This window comes from Paralichthys olivaceus, chromosome 19 (genome assembly GCF_024713975.1).
Source record: "Paralichthys olivaceus isolate ysfri-2021 chromosome 19, ASM2471397v2, whole genome shotgun sequence".
Lineage (NCBI taxonomy): Eukaryota > Metazoa > Chordata > Actinopteri > Pleuronectiformes > Paralichthyidae > Paralichthys > Paralichthys olivaceus.
Genome location: NC_091111.1, coordinates 8,982,482 through 9,000,233, shown reverse-complemented (window position 1 = coordinate 9,000,233; position 17,752 = coordinate 8,982,482). Strand labels below are relative to the sequence as shown.

The 17,752-nt window shown below is 41.5% G+C and overlaps 2 protein-coding genes across 3 annotated transcripts; both read left to right on the top strand.

Annotated features, from left to right (window-relative positions):
* Positions 1–121: 121 nt before the first annotated feature.
* Positions 122–10,184, top strand: sel1l (SEL1L adaptor subunit of SYVN1 ubiquitin ligase). The gene is made up of 21 exons (XM_020091904.2): positions 122–691; positions 815–852; positions 1,025–1,220; positions 1,734–1,901; positions 2,088–2,193; positions 2,477–2,639; positions 3,269–3,322; positions 3,459–3,518; positions 3,606–3,687; positions 3,809–3,963; positions 4,497–4,553; positions 4,639–4,707; positions 5,051–5,128; positions 5,342–5,404; positions 5,646–5,733; positions 6,427–6,575; positions 6,827–6,992; positions 7,323–7,397; positions 7,538–7,710; positions 7,890–8,018; positions 8,186–10,184. The coding sequence occupies exons 1-21, from the start codon at positions 604–606 to the stop codon at positions 8,456–8,458; spliced, it is 2,430 nt and encodes an 809-aa protein (XP_019947463.2). The 5' UTR covers positions 122–603; the 3' UTR covers positions 8,459–10,184.
* Positions 10,185–10,839: 655 nt separating this feature from the next.
* LOC109632440 (phospholipase B1, membrane-associated) lies at positions 10,840–17,492 on the top strand. 2 transcript variants are annotated; one of them, XM_020091703.2, is made up of 16 exons: positions 10,840–10,982; positions 11,187–11,251; positions 11,863–11,953; positions 12,075–12,133; positions 12,266–12,333; positions 12,562–12,605; positions 12,717–12,837; positions 13,086–13,137; positions 13,783–13,863; positions 13,942–14,007; positions 14,094–14,185; positions 14,586–14,667; positions 14,995–15,096; positions 15,355–15,450; positions 15,706–15,777; positions 16,458–17,492. In XM_020091703.2, exons 1-16 carry the CDS (start codon positions 10,925–10,927, stop codon positions 16,584–16,586), a joined length of 1,278 nt encoding a protein of 425 aa, XP_019947262.2. In that variant the 5' UTR covers positions 10,840–10,924; the 3' UTR covers positions 16,587–17,492. The 2 variants fall into 2 exon arrangements, with proteins under 2 accessions (XP_019947262.2, XP_069371657.1); XM_069515556.1 differs by lacking the exon at positions 10,840–10,982 and adding an exon at positions 11,015–11,085.
* The last annotated feature ends 260 nt before the right edge of the window (positions 17,493–17,752 follow it).

The window sequence follows — 17,752 nt, the reverse complement described above, 5'->3', positions numbered from 1 at the left end:
TGCACTTTCTGTTGTGATGTCGTGGCCGAGCCCATCACCGAGAAACATAATTGTGTACGCACCTGATTGGCTGAAGCATCTCAGCCCCATTCTCATTGGCTAGCGTCGTGCGACAGGCGCCCTGATTGGTCAGAATTCGAGAACAGGAAGTGTCTCTCGGTGGTACGGGGCTTAACATGAGAAGCTAAGTAGTGTTTGGTCTATTCCAATAAAACGCCCGAGGTTTTTACATTTCGCACTGAAACGCGGATGTTTTCGTGCACAGAGAGTCGCTCGGTGACTGACGGGGAAGCGGGGGTGTTGACTCTTCTGTAAATGATCCGTGTTTGGGGTTTTTTCTGGTTAGCAGCCTCACGTCCCTGCAGCCTGTCACTACTCTGCTAGCTTAGCTTTGCATTGGAATCTGTTAGCTCCGTTGACAGCCACGGCAGCTAAAATTAACCGGGTTAGTAACCGGAGCGAGATTCGGGTTCGTTCGTGTGTCCGTGTGTGTGTTTGTCCATGTTACTCACACTGGGACTCCGCTGCTCCTGAATGTGTGGCGATAGGAACAGCAGCAGCTCCAGCTAGCACAGTGTTAGCTTGACAACAGCAGTAGCAGCGATGGGGTTGAAAAGGTGTTTTAAGACGACGAGAGGACTTTGTTTTTGGACCATTGTGCTGGTAGTCTTCGTCAGAGGAATATCATCAGGTAAGAGCATGTGGTTTAACACTGAGGAAAGCTGCTAACGTTAGCTGTGTGGTACCAAGCTGTTTATTTTTAGCAAACATGTCCGTCCACTGTCCTGAAAACTGTGATATTGATACTCAACAGATGAAGAGCAACGGGAGAATGACGGTCCAGAGCTGAAGGTACGTCACACTGTAAGGGATTTGACAATGGTTATCATGTGCATGACAAGTCGTTGCTAGTCTTTTAAGTAATGGAAACACCTGCTGTAAATAACCAATATCACAAATCCATAGTTTTTTTGCCTGTGCGCTGCATTCAGTCTGTTTTAATGTGATCCCACCATGTTTTCAGTCTTATCATGACCCGGACAATGAAGAAGAGGATGTCCGTCTGGCATCAGTAATCATGGCAGGTGCCTCTGTGACCTCCGATCATGAAGTCTCCAGCCCAGAGGAGGAGAAGGAGTCCCCTGCAGATATACTGGAGGGAGAAGAGAAGGAGGATCTGCCCGACCAGCCTCCTCCAGCTGAGGAGAAACCCAAAGAGGGTAAAGACTAAAATCTGAACTCAAATAAAGACATAGTGGTAAATAATAATTGTGCTGTGAGGCAAATGAATCACAGGATAAGAGCAGAACTGTCATGTAGCAGTGACAGTCAGGTGATTTACTGACTCCTAAGGTTGGCACCATCTGTATTTTAAATCGCATCTGCCTTCACGGTTTTTTGTAAGCTCTGTTGAGTCTAACCTGTTTTCAGTATTGAGCATACACGCGTGTGGTTTCAGGGCAGAGCCAGATTGGATAGACAGTTAAACCCCATGAGAAATTAACTGCACTTTGCACCTGTGGCTCCTCTTGCAGTCGGTTACATCATTTTACTTGGGGATTTTTTTTAACTATTCTCCTCCTGGCTTCTTGCACAAGTACAATATTGAGCTTAATATGTAGATGAAGATTTAGAGATTTTTCTTTAAATACCATTTTGTATCTGTATAATAGAATTGTACATTATTACTGTTGCTATAACTACTAAAATAATACGGTACATTTTTTTTTCAGTTCCTGTGGTGAATGGAGGTACAGCCCATGGAGAACCCTGTGTCTTCCCATTCCTCTTCCAACGGAAGGAGTATATGGACTGTACCACTGATGGACGGGGGGATGGACGGTTATGGTGTGCCACAATCTACGACTATGATCAGGAGAAGAAGTGGGGGTTTTGTGAGAGTAAGTCTAAAGTTTGCCTGAATATTTTGAAGTGTTTTAGCCCCATTTGTCACAAAAAGCCAACTGAGCCCACTGAAACTGGTTTTAGAGCACATTGTGTTTTTATTTTCAAAATGATCATGGTCTCTGCTGTTGCCAATGTTTTGAATCTGTATGCTCTTTTCGACTTCTCTCCTCTTTCTATAGCGGAGGAGCAGGCACAGCAGAGATTACAGGCGGAGGAAGCTGAGGAGCTGTATCAGACTGTCCTGCGCATGCTAAATGCCACCACCAGGAAGACACTGAAAAAAGAGTGAGTTCCCTACCTCTGATCTACTCCCTTAGTTCTTATCAACCCTAACACATCTGTATCTGTATCTAGATTTCATGTTTGTTCTTATTACAGAATGTATCTCTACCTGCATATGTGTACTTCACAGTTTATTTTTTATGTATGCTCTAATACGATGTGACTTTGGTTGACACATCCCTGTTTGCTTTAGATGTCACAGCACTGTTTGTTATGCACACATCAATTTTTTTTTCATACCCGTGTCTCACTGTCCTCACCACCTCTGCTTATACAACTCTTTCAGGTTATATGAAAAGCTACTGAAAGTGGCAGAGAAGGGACACCAAAAAACCATGGAGAAGGTGGCATACGCCATGCTGTTTGGAGACTACATAAACCAGAATGTCACCAAGGCCAAAGAAATGTTTGAGAAGCTTGCTGTGGAAGGCTCACCCAAAGCTCAGATGGTACAGTTCCCACCCAAAATGTTATTTTGATGAAAGAGTTTGGGGCAAATTCATTCCTGTACAAAAGCTGTTTAATAACTGACTTATAGTCATAAAGTAATCTCCTTACAGTCATTATTTAGGGTCTTTTCCTACATGACATCTTATGGAGATGTATGTATCCTTCTACTGAAAGCTGTCATGTGCTGAGGTTGTCTTCAATTAACTTTATTTGTAAAAGGTTTTTGGACTGCCCCTACCTGCTCTCCTGACATAAGTTCACTGTGTGTGTGCACCATGTGATAGCTTTCTCTAATCACACCCTCCCATTCACACCCTCCCATTTGGGGCTGTTACAGTAAATAAATATCTTCCCCATCAGCAGGTGTGTTATGTAAATGGAGTGTAACACTTCCACACAGACCTGGAGCAGGAGAAGGCCACAGTGCTGTTTATCTAATCTATAGATCAGTAAATAGCAAAGTTCTCTGTTACTTTACATTCACATAATAAATAAACACACTTTCCACTATCTTTTAAATGAGAAAAAGACTTTCATTTCGAGCTGACATTTAGTTTTTTATAAATACTGATTATTATTGCTCAGATAATCAAATACTTGACAGTGTGCTTTGTTTGTTTTTCCAAAGGCTCTAGGTTTTCTGTACGCTGCAGGACTTGGAGTTAACTCGAGTCAAGCTAAGGTGCTTTTTTTTATTAATCAGTGTGACTTAAGTTTTGTCTTAAAGTTTTGGATCGAGCTGTTTCTGCCTCAGAGGTTAAATGTGATTATTGAAGGTTGGTTTGGACAAAATCTGACACTTTCCATTAATTTCTCAGGCCTTGGTTTACTACACCTTCGGTGCACTTGGTGGAAACTTGGTAGCTCATATGATTCTGGTGAGTCCATTGGTTTGTTAATAAATTACAGAATCACTCTCTGTATAAGGTTTTAAACATCCGTTTTCCATTTTTATGTCTTATTAGGGATACAGATACTGGGGAGGTGTGGGTGTTCCCCAGAGCTGTGAGTCAGCACTGACGCACTACAGGCTTGTGGCAAATCAAGGTAAGAATTTGCTGCACTTCTTAAACACTTTAATCTAATATTCTATGATTGTTTTGGGCACAACCTCATTAAAGGTTTTTCTCTCCCATTTTCTTTTTCTCCACTCTGCCCTCTGAACCAGTGGCCAGTGACGTGTCGCTGACGGGGGGATCAGCTGTGCAGAGGATCAGGCTTCTGGATGAGGTGGAGAACCCGGGCTCCACCAGCGGGATGTTGGAGGAGGACCTGATCCAGTATTACCAGTTTCTAGCTGAGAAAGGAGACGTACAAGCTCAGGTAAAACCAATGACATTGTCCTTTGTTTTTAATTGTCCAATGGAGTCATAAGTAAAAGTAGTTCCACTTGTAGTGTGACTTATGTACATCATATCTACTTCTAAGTTTGTTAGTTGCTGTTGCTGTCTGTAATCTAATAACTGATATTTTTTTGTTTAACGACACATTTTTAGTTAACATGATCAGCCAGAACTTATGTTATATTGTTGTTACATATTTAGACATATCTTATCCAGATATTATTTTATTAATTTTGGGGCTTCTAAGCTATTCAATCTTAAAGATAAAAGTACTGTGGCTCAGGATAGCAGGTCGTCAACTAACCAGAAGATCACTGGTTTGATCCCCGGCTCTTCCAGTCTGCATGCCGAAGTGTCTTTGGACACAATACCGATCCATTAATTTTCTCCTGACTGTACTTGTACTGTAAAGCACCAGAAAAGTGCCTCATAAATCCAGTCCATTTATAGTTTTTTAAATATACTTATTGTATCATGCCACAAAGTAAACAAGGCTATTTTTCCTCCTTTCAGGTGGGACTGGGTCAGCTTCATCTGCATGGAGGACGTGGAGTTGAACAAAATCACCAGGTAAGTTTCTTTTAAAAAGTTCATTTAAATGTATTTCTGAGGTAGTTTTTTCACCACTGAATGTGTTTCTAAAACTCTCCAACAGAGGGCGTATGACTACTTCAACCAGGCTGCCAATGCAGGGAATACACATGCTATGGCTTTCTTAGGAAAGGTGGGTGAGATGAGGTGGAATCTATTTGTCTGGCTGTACATTTTTACTTAATGCACCTCTCTTTTTTGTTCTAAACATTTCTTTTTCTATTGGTATCTGTAAATATTGAGATTGGTTTTAATAAGTTTGCTTTTAATCCATCTGTTCCACTTCTGTGTTTGCAAATATTATGAGTATGTATGTATACTGGGTGAGAAACAGTCAGATACTTGGAGAGCAGCACGAATCTCTGAATTCCTTCCAAAATAAAGAAAGCCAATGGTTTGGCAGTTCTGTTGTGGTGTATTTATATTCTGGTCCTTACATCAAATTTTTCATTGCTGTGACTCCTTGTGTCTCTCAGATGTACTCGGAGGGCAGCGAGTTTCTGCCTCAGAACAACGAGACGGCGCTGCAGTACTTCAAGAAGGCTTCAGACCTGGTAAGAAAGAAGCTGGAGAATATTTGTCTTTTGAGCAGAGGACTTTCAACTCTGGTGTTTGGATCAGTGTTATCCTTAAACCTCCTGAGAGGAACATGTGTCTGCTACTGCACACTTTTAACCTGTCGAATGACATATGTCATTCATCTGTCACTCACTCAGCGTTTGCTTTGACAGGTTATTTTTCATTTATTTTATGTTTTTTTCATTCAGGGTAATCCGGTGGGGCAGAGCGGCCTGGGCATGGCCTATCTATATGGAAGAGGTGTCCCAGTGGTAAGGAGCCCTACATTTGTTTTTACATTCACTCCACATTAACATAAGATGACTGGAGTATGATTTATTTTACTTTTCAGATTGTTTTCTTTTTCTATGCTGGCAGCTTCAGTTCCTGGCACTGAGAATAGAAATGTGGGGAGATATAAATCTCAGTAGTTTGATTTGTGAGACGTTCACTCTGAATCGCTGGTGCTGAAATGAGAGCTGCTTTTTGAAGGTTGTGTGTTTGTGTCTTCAGAACTATGAGCTGGCACTAAAATACTTCCAGAAGGCAGCAGAGCAGGGTTGGGTGGATGGACAACTCCAGCTGGGCACCATGTATTACAGTGAGTGTTAAGAAGTTTGTTCGTATGTGCTTCTGTGTTTGGTGTTTGCTTGTTGTGCTCATCGTCCCACAGCGGCTTCCTGCCATAGCTTTTTCTTCTTCTTTGTTGTTGGTCTGGTGGATCATGTTACATCTGAAGATTTAAACTAGAGTAGACATCAGTAGAGCTTATACATCTGTCAAGGCCCAGCAGTTCCCTCATGAAACCACATTTAAATTAGCTAGATCTGGATTTTTATGTGGATCTTCACCAAATTGCACACACTCATAAATATCAGTCTTCTTAATATGCCTATTTTTTCATCATGATCCATTATTTATTCTCTGAGAATCTGATGAAAATATCAGAAGAAAAGAGAGGGGAAAAAATGCTCTTGCATCATTCAAGAAAATCCTGTATCTTATACTTTGTCTGCATTCAGGCCAAAATGTACTCTCTTCTTTCTTGGCACATGTCCCATCCTTTCACCAAGTTTCCACAAACAAACAAACTAATGGCCAGGGGTGAAAACCCTTACTTACTGTCTAAGGTTTAAAACATAACCTACTGGCCAGAGGTAATAATCTATTTCCTTTACGAGCCCTCAGTCACTTTTTCTTTCTTCCCTTCACATTACTTTTACTTCTGCTTACAAGAATTTTCTCTTCCGTGTGATTCACTGTTATTCTCTCTCTTCTCCCTCTCGTTCCCCAGACGGCATTGGTGTGAAGCGCGATTACAAACAGGCTCTCAAGTTCTTCAACTTGGCCTCGCAGGCGGGCCACATCCTGGCCTTCTACAATTTGGCCCAGATGCACGCCACTGGCACAGGTGTGATGCGCTCCTGCCACACTGCTGTGGAGGTGAGCCACCGTGGGGCCGCTGCTCCTTTTCTCTTCATTATGTCAAAATGAGTAGAGATTGAAAGCGTCTCTCTGCCAATTACTGAGCTCTTAATTTGAGTTGAACAGTTCAAATATATTCTAGTCTTGTTCCAGTGTTTACACTCTTACAGTATTGCCAGTTGGACACTGATTTAATCAGAAGTCACAATCCTCAGAAGCATGCCTGGTTGTTTGGGTTGTCAGACTTTGTGCCTGTGTCTTTGCTGCAGCTTTTCAAGAACGTGTGTGAGCGCGGCCGCTGGTCAGAGCGTCTGATGACGGCCTACGGCAGCTTCAAGGAGGGCGAGTCCGATGCAGCACTGGTGCAGTATCTGCTACTGGCCGAGCAGGGCTATGAGGTGGCCCAGAGCAACGTGGCCTTCATTCTGGACCAGAGTAAGAGAAACCATGACATTTTCATCTTGACTGGAAGGAAAGAAAGTGTTTAAGTGTTAAGTTCAATCGGGTTCAAATAACAGTTAATTGACATGTGGAAGAGAGTAATCTTTCTTACTCTGCTGTGTGACTTTTTGATGATTCAACACATTTTATGATAGAATTTACACATACACATTAATTAACAAACAAAAGAAAAACTGATTCAACTTATTGCTCCTGTGTCTTAATGATGAACATTTTCCAGATTACTGATAATAACAACAACAATTTTAGTAAAAGTAACTTTCTCACCCTTTAATATGTGTTTGTGTGAATTGTTTCAAACAGAAGGGATACAGATCTTCAGTGACAACGAGACCTACCCTCGTGCTTTGCTCCACTGGACAAGAGCTGCAGCACAAGGTGAGTCCTTACAAACACTGTCTCTCTTGCTTTTCTCCTCCTCTGTGATTCCATCTACGACTGAGAGATTTCCTCAAAAAGAATCATTTAAATTTTACTTCCCAATAAATAAAGTTGATGCATGTTATTGTCTTTCCCAGGTTACACTGTGGCGAGGATAAAACTCGGGGACTATCACTTCTATGGCTACGGGACGGATGTAGACTATGAGACAGCTGTCATCCACTACAGACTCGCATCAGAGCAGCAGCACAGCGCACAGGCCATGTTCAACCTGGGCTACATGCATGAGAAAGGCCTGGGCATCAAACAGGTGAGCATAAAGTTTCACTGGTGACTCTTCAGCATCAGCTCGCTCTCAATATTATATTTATCTGCACTTAGTAATATTGCTTTATAAATTCAGCATATATTTAATGTAGTTGTTGCTCTGGAATCCAAAGATGCACAGACTCATTTGTAATTCAGATTTGTTCCATTTGTTTTCTGCAGGACATTCATTTAGCCAAGCGTTTCTACGATATGGCCGCTGAAGCCAGTCCTGATGCCCAGGTCCCAGTTTTCCTGGCTCTGTGCAAGCTGGGTCTGATTTACACACTTCAGTACCTGCAGGATTTTAACGTAAGTACTCCCTCCTGAAATCTCAAGCTCAGCTGTGACAATTTGGCTTCAAGATAGAGACACTGAACTAAAATTTAAGTAAATTAAAAGCTTCTTCATTAGACGTTAGAGAAATTAATCAGATGTGTCTCCTCATCCTCTCCTCGATTGGCTGCGGCTCTTCTCAGCTGAAGGAGCTGATTTCTCAGGTGGACCTGGACCAGCTTCTGGGCCCGGAGTGGGACCTCTACCTTATGACTGTCATCGCCCTGCTCTTGGGCACAGTCATCGCCTACCGACAGCGCCAACACCAAATCATAGTGCCGCCTCGTCCGCCCGCCCCTGCCCCGGCACCCCCTCCCAGGCCACCGCAGGAGCAGCCACAAGCCCAGGCCGACACCCAGGGTCAGGAAGAAACACAAGGCCAGGGCCCGGCCCAGGAGGAAGAGGAGCAGCAGTGAGAGGTTGCCAGACAGAGCGAGGGCAGGAATAGACACACAGAAGCTGTGCCAGGCATGGAGCAGCTGCTGCTAGTTTGAGCACCTCTCCCACTCTGCTCCACTCCACATGCTGAATAAAGACTAAGATCACTGCAGAACCGCTCAGCCTCACAACTCCCTCTCTCCATTTTAAATATGCTGGTCCTGTGCTTAGAGCAAGACAGCAGAGGTGTGTAAGGACAGTGCTGCAGAGAGGATGAATAACACAGACTTGTGGACTTGTTGGTCTGTGACTCAGGTCAGAAGCAGCCGTGTCCTCACTGTTGAAATGGTCCTGCGGTTGCTAGATCGAAGGTGTTTTGGTCGACATAGTTGAAATCTGATATGTGCATTAGTTTCTTTCTTTCTTTTTTTTTTTGGAGAAAATTTTACACAGTGAAACTGCTACAATCCTAATTTTGTGCAGAACAAAATATTTCAGTCAGGAGAATGTAAACAAAGATCATTTTATTTGCTAGCCCCAGTCTCATTGCTAACAGAAGTCATGGTTGTGCATGTTTTGCAGACTTTAGGTGTTTTTTTTGTTGTTTTTTTTACATTAATTGAGTGAACAAGTTTTGCATTGTAACTTTGCATTCATTAGTTGTTTTTTTTAATTGACATATCGTCAGGTCAGTACCTGCAGTTCAAGGAGAAAGACAGTTTTTATTTTTTCACTGTCAGTGACGGTGCTAAAATGTACTAAAGCCATGTCATGTCACCAGTATACGAACAAGAATTGTGGTAAATAGTTTTCTTTAATTGATAGAAAAGCTGGACTGGATGCTTGTTTGATAAATTATTTCATTTTAATCAGAGTGTTTGATGTTTTCAACATCTAGAAGGCTGCCACCAAAATCTCTGATGCAGATCCTGTTGGAGAATCTACACAGATGTCTTTCACTCTCCAAATACAGTGAAAGCAGAGTGCTCAGCCTTTTTGGAAATTCATTTTAAAGAGCAAATGTGAGAAAAACAGATGTGCACAGTCCAGAGAAGGGAAGCAGAGAGCAGTTTTTTGTCTTCGCTGGTGTGATCTGTTTCCATCACAACGATGTGATTTGGTTTTTGGAAGAAGGTTCAATCGTTTCCTTCTTCCTTGTAGCTTATTAAGCTGTGTGTTAGCTGAGGCAGAAATTGGAACAGCCTCACAGACATTAGCCCTTTAAACTCTGAGTTGTTGGATTGTTTCCACTTTAGAGGAAGGAGTTTTTTTTTTTTTACCAAACTTCATCTGTTTCCACCCCCTCACATTAGTTCAAGTTGGAGCTCTGCGCTCTGCTCACACTTTGCAGCTCAGATGGAGTCTGAGCCTGAAATGGATAATAAGTGTAGCTTTGGTTCCGTCTGTACTGTGTTTATCCAAACAAGAATAGAAACTTCTAAATTTGCCACATGCAGTTTATTCTCTGAGGTCCATTTGTTCACTTCCACAGTGTGTTGTAAGAATTATTGAGATTTTATTTCCCTGTAGATCTGCGTGAACTGTACAGAGTCCACAAGGACAGTCAAATGTTATTTTCAGGATAAAAAAATGATTCTAAATGGTTCCAATGAAATTGACATCCCTGCATTCATGCATTGATAACACTCACACAAACAATTTGTCTAAAATGGGAGAAAGTCAGGAGGACTGGATCTTTACCATCAGAAATACTTGAATAAGTTTATATGGAAATTAATAAATTAAATGGATATTTAGTGGTCATCATTGTAATTTGAATTTTCAATTTTGTCCCCACTGTTAAAGCAACACTATATAACTTACTGAGCAACAGCGCCCTCTGCAGCCACACGTGGTGATTAACTGTTGGTAAGTGGTGTTCATGTCGAGAAAAAAACAAAGCCCAACAATGTGTGTAGTCACTGAACTGAAACAACTGAATGGAGGATATTACCCATGATCCTCAGCTTCCTGAACCAGAAGAGCAGCCGCTGTAACAAATGCACCAAACTCTGTTTAGATTCTTGATATTTTAAAGTGTCCTCGCTGAACATTGGAGATTAACGCTGGTTTTAAATAAGTTCTAAGTATTTTTAACTGAGCTACAATTTGGGTTTGCTGGGCCTGACTCTGGTGATTGTACCCACTCACCAAGTAGCTGCTATTTTGAGGTAATGCAAAAGATGCTTTAAGGTTTTGCTTTAAAATCTTTACATCAACAGGTATTTGGAGTTCAAACCTTTTTGTACTTGTCAAGAGATGATGTTGCCATTAACTCCACGAGTGGTTGTTTCCTAAAGTGCATTAAAACTCACACCTAACTCGAGGTATTGTGCTGCTGCTGCTGACGCTGATCGGACAGTTGCACCATCAGTCACTGGAGCGGCCGGGTGTCACTCAGCTGTGGAGGGTGGGCGAGACAAAGTGACAGGGCTCTAAAAAAAAAAGTGAGCATCACATTGCAGTCCGTGGGGGCGACCTATTGACTGGCCCATAGAGGTACTATGGAGTGGCTTTGGATCGCCGTGGCAACGTGTGTGCTCGTGCCCCACACTGTCAAAGGTAAGTGCTGGAACAAGCAGAGCACACGTGAGCCTACATTTATTGTTACAGGGAAACTGGGCCCTTTTTCTCACTGTGGATAGATTCAGTTTCAGATAAAGAGGTGGATTAAAATGGACGTAAAGACTGGCTGACAGCCTGTTTCTGTGATGTATATGAAGTATTTGTTGATTCCACACTTTGGAAATAACCCTTCTCTCTAAGGTAACGACTGGTGGTGGGAGTATGAGGAGGGGATACGACACTACAGCAAGGAGGCCCTCAACAAGGTCTGTTTAATCCTGCTTTTATCACACGACACCAAAATGGATCATTTGAAATCTTACTCCTATGAGATTTTATTCATCGTCTATTTAGGACTCACTACAACCAAAAGGCCTTGATTGACAGATTTATTTCACACCAGGAAAACAGCAAAACAATGTTATGTTGGTAACCTACTTTCAAAATGGATTACAAGTGAGCACAGCACATGCAGCAGCAGCAGGCACCCTGAGTATGTTCAGAACAAGCTCAGTTAACAGATTAAAGACAGGAGAGAGAGAGAGAGAGAGACCAGCGTCAGCAAAGTAAAGATAACGCATTCAAACAAGGTTTTCTAAGACGCCCGACGGGTAGAAACAAAGGTCAAGATAGAACTCTGACTGTCAAATACTCAGTACATGAAAATAAAGGATGGAACTGTGGTGGAGGTAGTATTCAAACATTTTAAGGAATTAAAATAGACAAAATATACTTAAATGAAGTATGTACTGTTTGTAAATGTACATAAAGTATATGTAAGATACATGAAAAATGTACTCAAGCACAGTAACAAAGTAAATGTGCTATATTACAATATATATTATTATAAGTTTTCTCTCTCTCTTTATTTCTTCAGGAGTTTCCAGAGAAAACTCGACCAGCGAGCTTCAAGCATCCTGTGTTCAAGTGTCCGGACATGAGTCCTTCTCCCTCTGTGCCCTCCTCAGGTCTGTCTCAGTCGTCCTCACGTCCACGTCAGCAAATCTCATCAATGTGGCACCACTCAATTCTAAAGATCACACTCTCTCCCTTACTCTCTCTCTCTTTCCTTTCCACGCTGTTGTTCAGTTGAATTTGTGAAGGCAGCAGATATCAAAGTCATCGCTGCCTTGGGGGATTCGCTGACAGTATGTGTTATTTGCTGATACAGTTCATAAAAACATATCTGCTGTTTGACTGTTCATTCATCCCTCAGCATCATCTTTATCGCATCGTCTGTTTTATTTGTATTTCTTAGAAGGTGTGTGTCTCTTTTGCAGACGTCCATAGGCGCCAACGCCACCACTGTCCTCGGGATCCCTATCGAGTTCCGCCACGTGTCGTGGAGGTGACGAATAAAATGTGAACCTCTGTAGACGTCCTACGTGACACCACATCACATGACTGATATTCATGCACCTCAACCTTTCTGTCAATATATAGTTTTGTTTCATGAAACTGTTGCACATAGGGTTTTCTCTATACATCAGACTGTACACTAAGTATTGAATATCAACAAACGTTAACATGTCTTATTCTTGAATTCAATTCTCTTCTTCTCTTCTGCCTTCTACAGTATCGGTGGCTACGGCTCATTTAAAGATGTCATTACTTTGGCAAGTAAGATGTTTTAATCACAGCAGACGTCTCTCAACATTTTCCACTCAGTCGACCAAAGATGAAGCATCTGTTTTATTAAACGTATTTATTTTCCTTATCGTGTGTTTGTAGATATCATCAAGCTGTTTAATCCCAACCTGGTGGGCGCAGCTCCCGGCAAGACGGTTCATGGGATGCAGGCTCATATCAGTGAAACAGGCTTCAACCTGGCTGTGACCGGACACAACACTTTGTAAGACCCTGTTTTCAACCTGCAGTGATCAGGAGCTCATGAAATCCTTCATGTTTGTTCAGAGGGATCCATCCACTTATCAGAACATGACCTGAAACATGTCATATCACAACCTTTACCCTGATTGTTGCTGTGTTTGGGCTTCAGGCTGCTTCTACCAGGAAGTGATGACTTGTGCAAAAGTGTGTGAACTTCCTGTTTGATTTATCAGTGAAGCTCACGAGGATTCTGCTTCTGTTTCCTTGCAGTAACCTCCCCGGCCAGACGAGACATTTGATTGACACGCTGAGAGGATATGAGGTAATGCTCCTGTAACTGTATTGAGATGTAACATAGAACATTTATTTAGTTACCCTACTTAAATACATTTATCATATATCTGTTCTTTACTTAGAACAGTAGATTACATTTTTACTCCTGTACATATCACCAAATATCTGTAATTTCTGCTCTACTCATTTTTTTAAACGTAACCAATAACAAGAGGGGGAGTGGTTCACTGATCCAATCAGAGGAGGCAGATAATATTAGAGCCCGCCTCTTGCTGCAGCAGCATCACTGGTAAAGAATCTGGAATCGAAAGACCAATGAGACGCAGCCATTAGATTTAACATGGCTGTATTTAAGATAGATGACAGTCTGTACTATTAAGAAAAAATATAATGTGTATATATATATATATATATATATATATATGTGTGTGTGTGTGTATATGTATCTATCTTTTGTATTTAGTATATATACATGTATTGTCGGTTGCATTAGGGAATAGACTACACTTGCACTCCATACTTTACTTATAATACTTAAAGTATATTTAAAAGCAAATGCCTACTTACGTTTACTCAAATAGAACATTTAATGTGGTACTTTTACATTTAATCTGAAATAGTCTCCAACTGGTCGTTCCCTGGACCTGTCTTATTTTCCTGTCTCATCCTTCAGGGTCTGAACTTTGAGGAGGACTGGAAGCTTCTGACCATTCTCATGGGCATGAATGACATTTGTGATTATTGCAAAGATAAGGTCTGTCTCCGTCTCCTTCATCAGTGAGGTCAGTTCAGTAAAAGAGTTTTAATTAACCTCTGCAGGGTTTCTCTCCAGGCTCTTTTCTCCGTGGATAATTTCATTCACTATATAACCGTCTCCTTGGAGATGCTGATGAATGAGGTAAGAAAAGAGATCGATAAAACGAGGCACATTTGGATAGATTTTTTTAAAATTCATGTACATTCGTGTGCCTTTCCTCCTTTCAGGTTCCTCGTATGATCGTCAACGTTGCTCAGATCCTGCCCATGCAAACTCTGAGGGAGGTGCAGAAGCCCACCCCGGGGTGTCTGCTCCAACGGTGAGTCACTCTTTCTTAACGTGAACATTTAGAACCATGACATTACATTCAGGAGCCAATCAGGGTCCAGTATGTACCTGAAACCTCCAAACACAATCACCAAGAATGTGTTTTTAGTTTAACTTTTAAAAGAAAAATGGGGAAAATAAGTTTTTTGATGAAGAGGAATTATATATATTGTCATGAATTTTTAATAAGTTAAAATAGATAAATTGGACATAAATTATTAGTGCAGCCTGGGAATGAAACATGTCTGGTGGGGGGTTTTAAAGTTTGCAGTAGATTAATCTACTACTACTTTTTAATATCCTATGTTATACGTTAACATAGATGGATGATATCAATTCTAACCTTAATTTTTTTACATTTCTGCTTCTCTTTGTTTTGGACTGTGATTCAGGTCGTTCTGTTCGTGCCTGATAGAGCCAGAAGCCGGGTCTCCAGAACTACGGGAGCTGGTGGAGGTCAACCTGGAGTTCCAGGTACAACCCCCCCCCCCACATTTATTCAATCCACTCCCTTAAACATGCCACATTTTTTTAAATGAATTTTTTTCTGAGAAATCACAGAAAAGGTTGAAAAGAGAAAAAAACCTTACTAGACTTTCCTGCTCATCCAGAAACAAACCAAAATACAATGGACTCTTTCCTGACCCATACTACATCCATCCACCAATTCTCCTGGTCATCCGTCCAGTTGTTATCTTGCTTACAGACAAACAAACCAACCAACAAACAAACGGACAGGGCTGAAAACATAATCTCCTTGGTGGAGGTAATAATCTGATTGTCATGTTTCTTTTCCTTCAGAAAAGACTGGAGGAGCTGCTGCACAGCGACCGCTTCTTCAGGGACAACTTTGCCGTCGTTCTTCAGCCTTTTCTCAAACACGCTGACCCTCCTCGCCTCCCGGTAAACTCTCCTCAGATCCCACGACAATATGAACGCGGCATGAGTGTGCGTGCTCTCAGGAGATTAATGGGTGTGAAACATGACACAGTTGATGACTAAGGATCCAGAGTGTGACAGGCTGTGGCTTTTTAGCTCTGTTAGCACGAGACTGAAAATGAAAAGTCACGTTTCATCACCATATCTCTCTCTACTCTACTCTACTCTCCTCTCCTCTCCTCTCAGTAAACCTACACTAATGTGTGTTTGTTCTTCTAATAGAGCGGGAAGATCGACATGACCTTCTTCACTCACGACTGCTTCCACTTCACCATAAAGGGACACGAGGAGCTGGCCAAGGGACTGTGGAACAACATGGTGAACAACTGCTTTGTGTTTTTCTGAATGGCAAGAGCTCTTAAGGTCAACAATGGGCCCGCTGCCTCTCAGATAATGAGGATTTACTGTGAAGAAACGCCATCAAGGGATTGAAATTGAATGACTTAAGAGAATATATGCAGAGTAGATCAGTATGATAAAATCAAGGGCACATTTTTTTAATTAAAGAACAAAAGTAAAACCTTTGCTTTCTCAGTATAGTTCACTGTTTCCTCTGTCTCACTCTGTTGACAGTTTCAGCCTGAAGGAGGAAAGATGATTGTGAACAGTTTCTCTGACCCCATCACGCTCATCTGTCCACCGATGGTAAGTGTTAGTTTCACTGCAACAGTCCAGCATGTGTGTCTTCAACCTGACCAACAAGAGACAATATGGTGTAATGTAGGTAGGTTGGAGTAGTTAGGATGGATGGATGGATGGATGGATGGATGGATGGATGGATGGATGGATGGATGGATGGATGGATGGATAGGCAGGCAGGTAGATGGATGGATAGGCAGGTAGATGGATGGATGGATGGATGGATAGATAGGCAGGTGGATAGATGGATGGATGACTAGGCAGGTAGATGGATGGATGGATGGATGGATGGATGAATGGATGGATAGGCAGGTAGATGGATGGATGGATGGATGGGCAGGTAGATGGATGGATGGATGGGCAGGTAGATGGATGGATGAATGGATGTCAATACTTTATTGACCCTGAAGGAACTTTAGGTAAAAAGAATTCCATCTTGCTCATAACATCTAACACATCTAAAGGTTGAAATCAAAGTAAGAAAACAGACTTCTAACACAGAGCGGCCGGAAAGGTTGGAAACAGGAAAATTAAATGAATAAATATAAATAATTGAAATATAAGTCTACAAGCTGATTGTTATGAAATCAATAAAAACCTGGTGGCTTTCTTTGTGATTGTAAATCAATGTCAAATCTATTGACGACCTGAGTATTTATCGCTTGTCATCTTCTCTGTGTCTGTAGGACCACCCATACATCTACACTCGACCCATCGCAGCCAGGTCAGACCAGCCTCCTCTCCGGTCCGACGCTCCATCAAAAGCAGCCATCTTGCTGCTCTCGCTTCTTGTTGGACGTCTCAGCCTCGTGTAGCCTTCACTTTGCCGAGCTACTTTTACCAGCGCGTCTCTGCTGTACCGTCGAGGTGATCGCCTCAGTGGATCACCTGCGAAGAGGAGAGAGCTACTCTGTGAAACTCTGCACGTCTGTGGGCCCGAACACCAGAACAGAGAAGTGACTGCAGTTTGGAGATCTGTAATGTGAATCATGCGACGTAAATATTTAATATTTAGAGGCAGTTAGAGTGGGAGGTGGTGAAGAGTTTTACTCGTTGTTGTTGGTGAGCAGCTCTCTGGAGAAAGTTTTCTATTCCTGCTTTTAAATTTTCATTTATCACGACTACACCAAATGGCTCATCAGCTCACACACTTTAAATTATAATGATTTACTGTTGGTGTATTTTTAAGATGGTAAACTGGTATGGGTTTAAGAAAAAGGGCACTCATAGGATGCAAACCTCCACCAAGGCCTAAAAGTCCCCTCATGACCACATTCACCAGATCCAGATTTTTATTTGGATTTTTATTTAAAAATGAGTCCCCTAAAAGGTTTTTTTTCATCAAAATCAATTAATTGTTACAATATTGATAAACGCCCTATCTATATATATATCTATATATGTATAGATATATATATAAAAAAAAGTGACTTCCTTGATCCTCCACCCAGATTGAATGGGTTCTTCCTGCTCATTATCTTGCTCACAAACCAAATTGAAGGAATTTGAGCCTCTCAAGAATTTCATATCTCATCACCACCGTCTTGAATACCTCTGATTCCTTCAATTTGTCTCAACTTTTTGCAAACATAACCTCCTTGGTGGAGGTAAATATACTTGATATAAATTTGCAGATGTTGTAAAAAGTTATATTTGAATTGTTCATGTGACATTTATACATTCACATGTAAAATATTAAACTAATTAGACTTTGCCCAAAAGTGAAGTGAATGTCTGTTTAATCTATGAAAGTGTTTTCTTGTCTCAGTACCTGGACACAGTCCTGAAGCCCTCAGGCTTTCACTTCCTCACATTAAGTTTGGTGATGTTGCCAAAATACATTATGTGCAATCTTTCTGTTGCACTGACAATGAAAAGACAAAAATGACAAATTACATCAATCACCACATTAAAATGCATTAACCTGGGAGGCTGACTGAGCTCACCTCATTTACTGGAACATGTTGTCCACACACACACA

Excerpts from the sequence above, each read along its gene's own strand:
- sel1l (XM_020091904.2), top strand. The coding sequence starts at position 604 with ATGGGGTTGAAAAGGTGTTTTAAGACGACGAGAGGACTTTGTTTTTGG. Across the intron at positions 1,902-2,087 it reads GAAGTGGGGGTTTTGTGAGA|CGGAGGAGCAGGCACAGCAG; the intron begins GTAAGTCTAAAG and ends CTCTTTCTATAG. Across the intron at positions 2,194-2,476 it reads AGGAAGACACTGAAAAAAGA|GTTATATGAAAAGCTACTGA; the intron begins GTGAGTTCCCTA and ends CAACTCTTTCAG.
- LOC109632440 (XM_020091703.2), top strand. The coding sequence starts at position 10,925 with ATGGAGTGGCTTTGGATCGCCGTGGCAACGTGTGTGCTCGTGCCCCAC. Across the intron at positions 14,008-14,093 it reads TGGAGATGCTGATGAATGAG|GTTCCTCGTATGATCGTCAA; the intron begins GTAAGAAAAGAG and ends TCCTCCTTTCAG. Across the intron at positions 15,778-16,457 it reads CGCTCATCTGTCCACCGATG|GACCACCCATACATCTACAC; the intron begins GTAAGTGTTAGT and ends CTGTGTCTGTAG.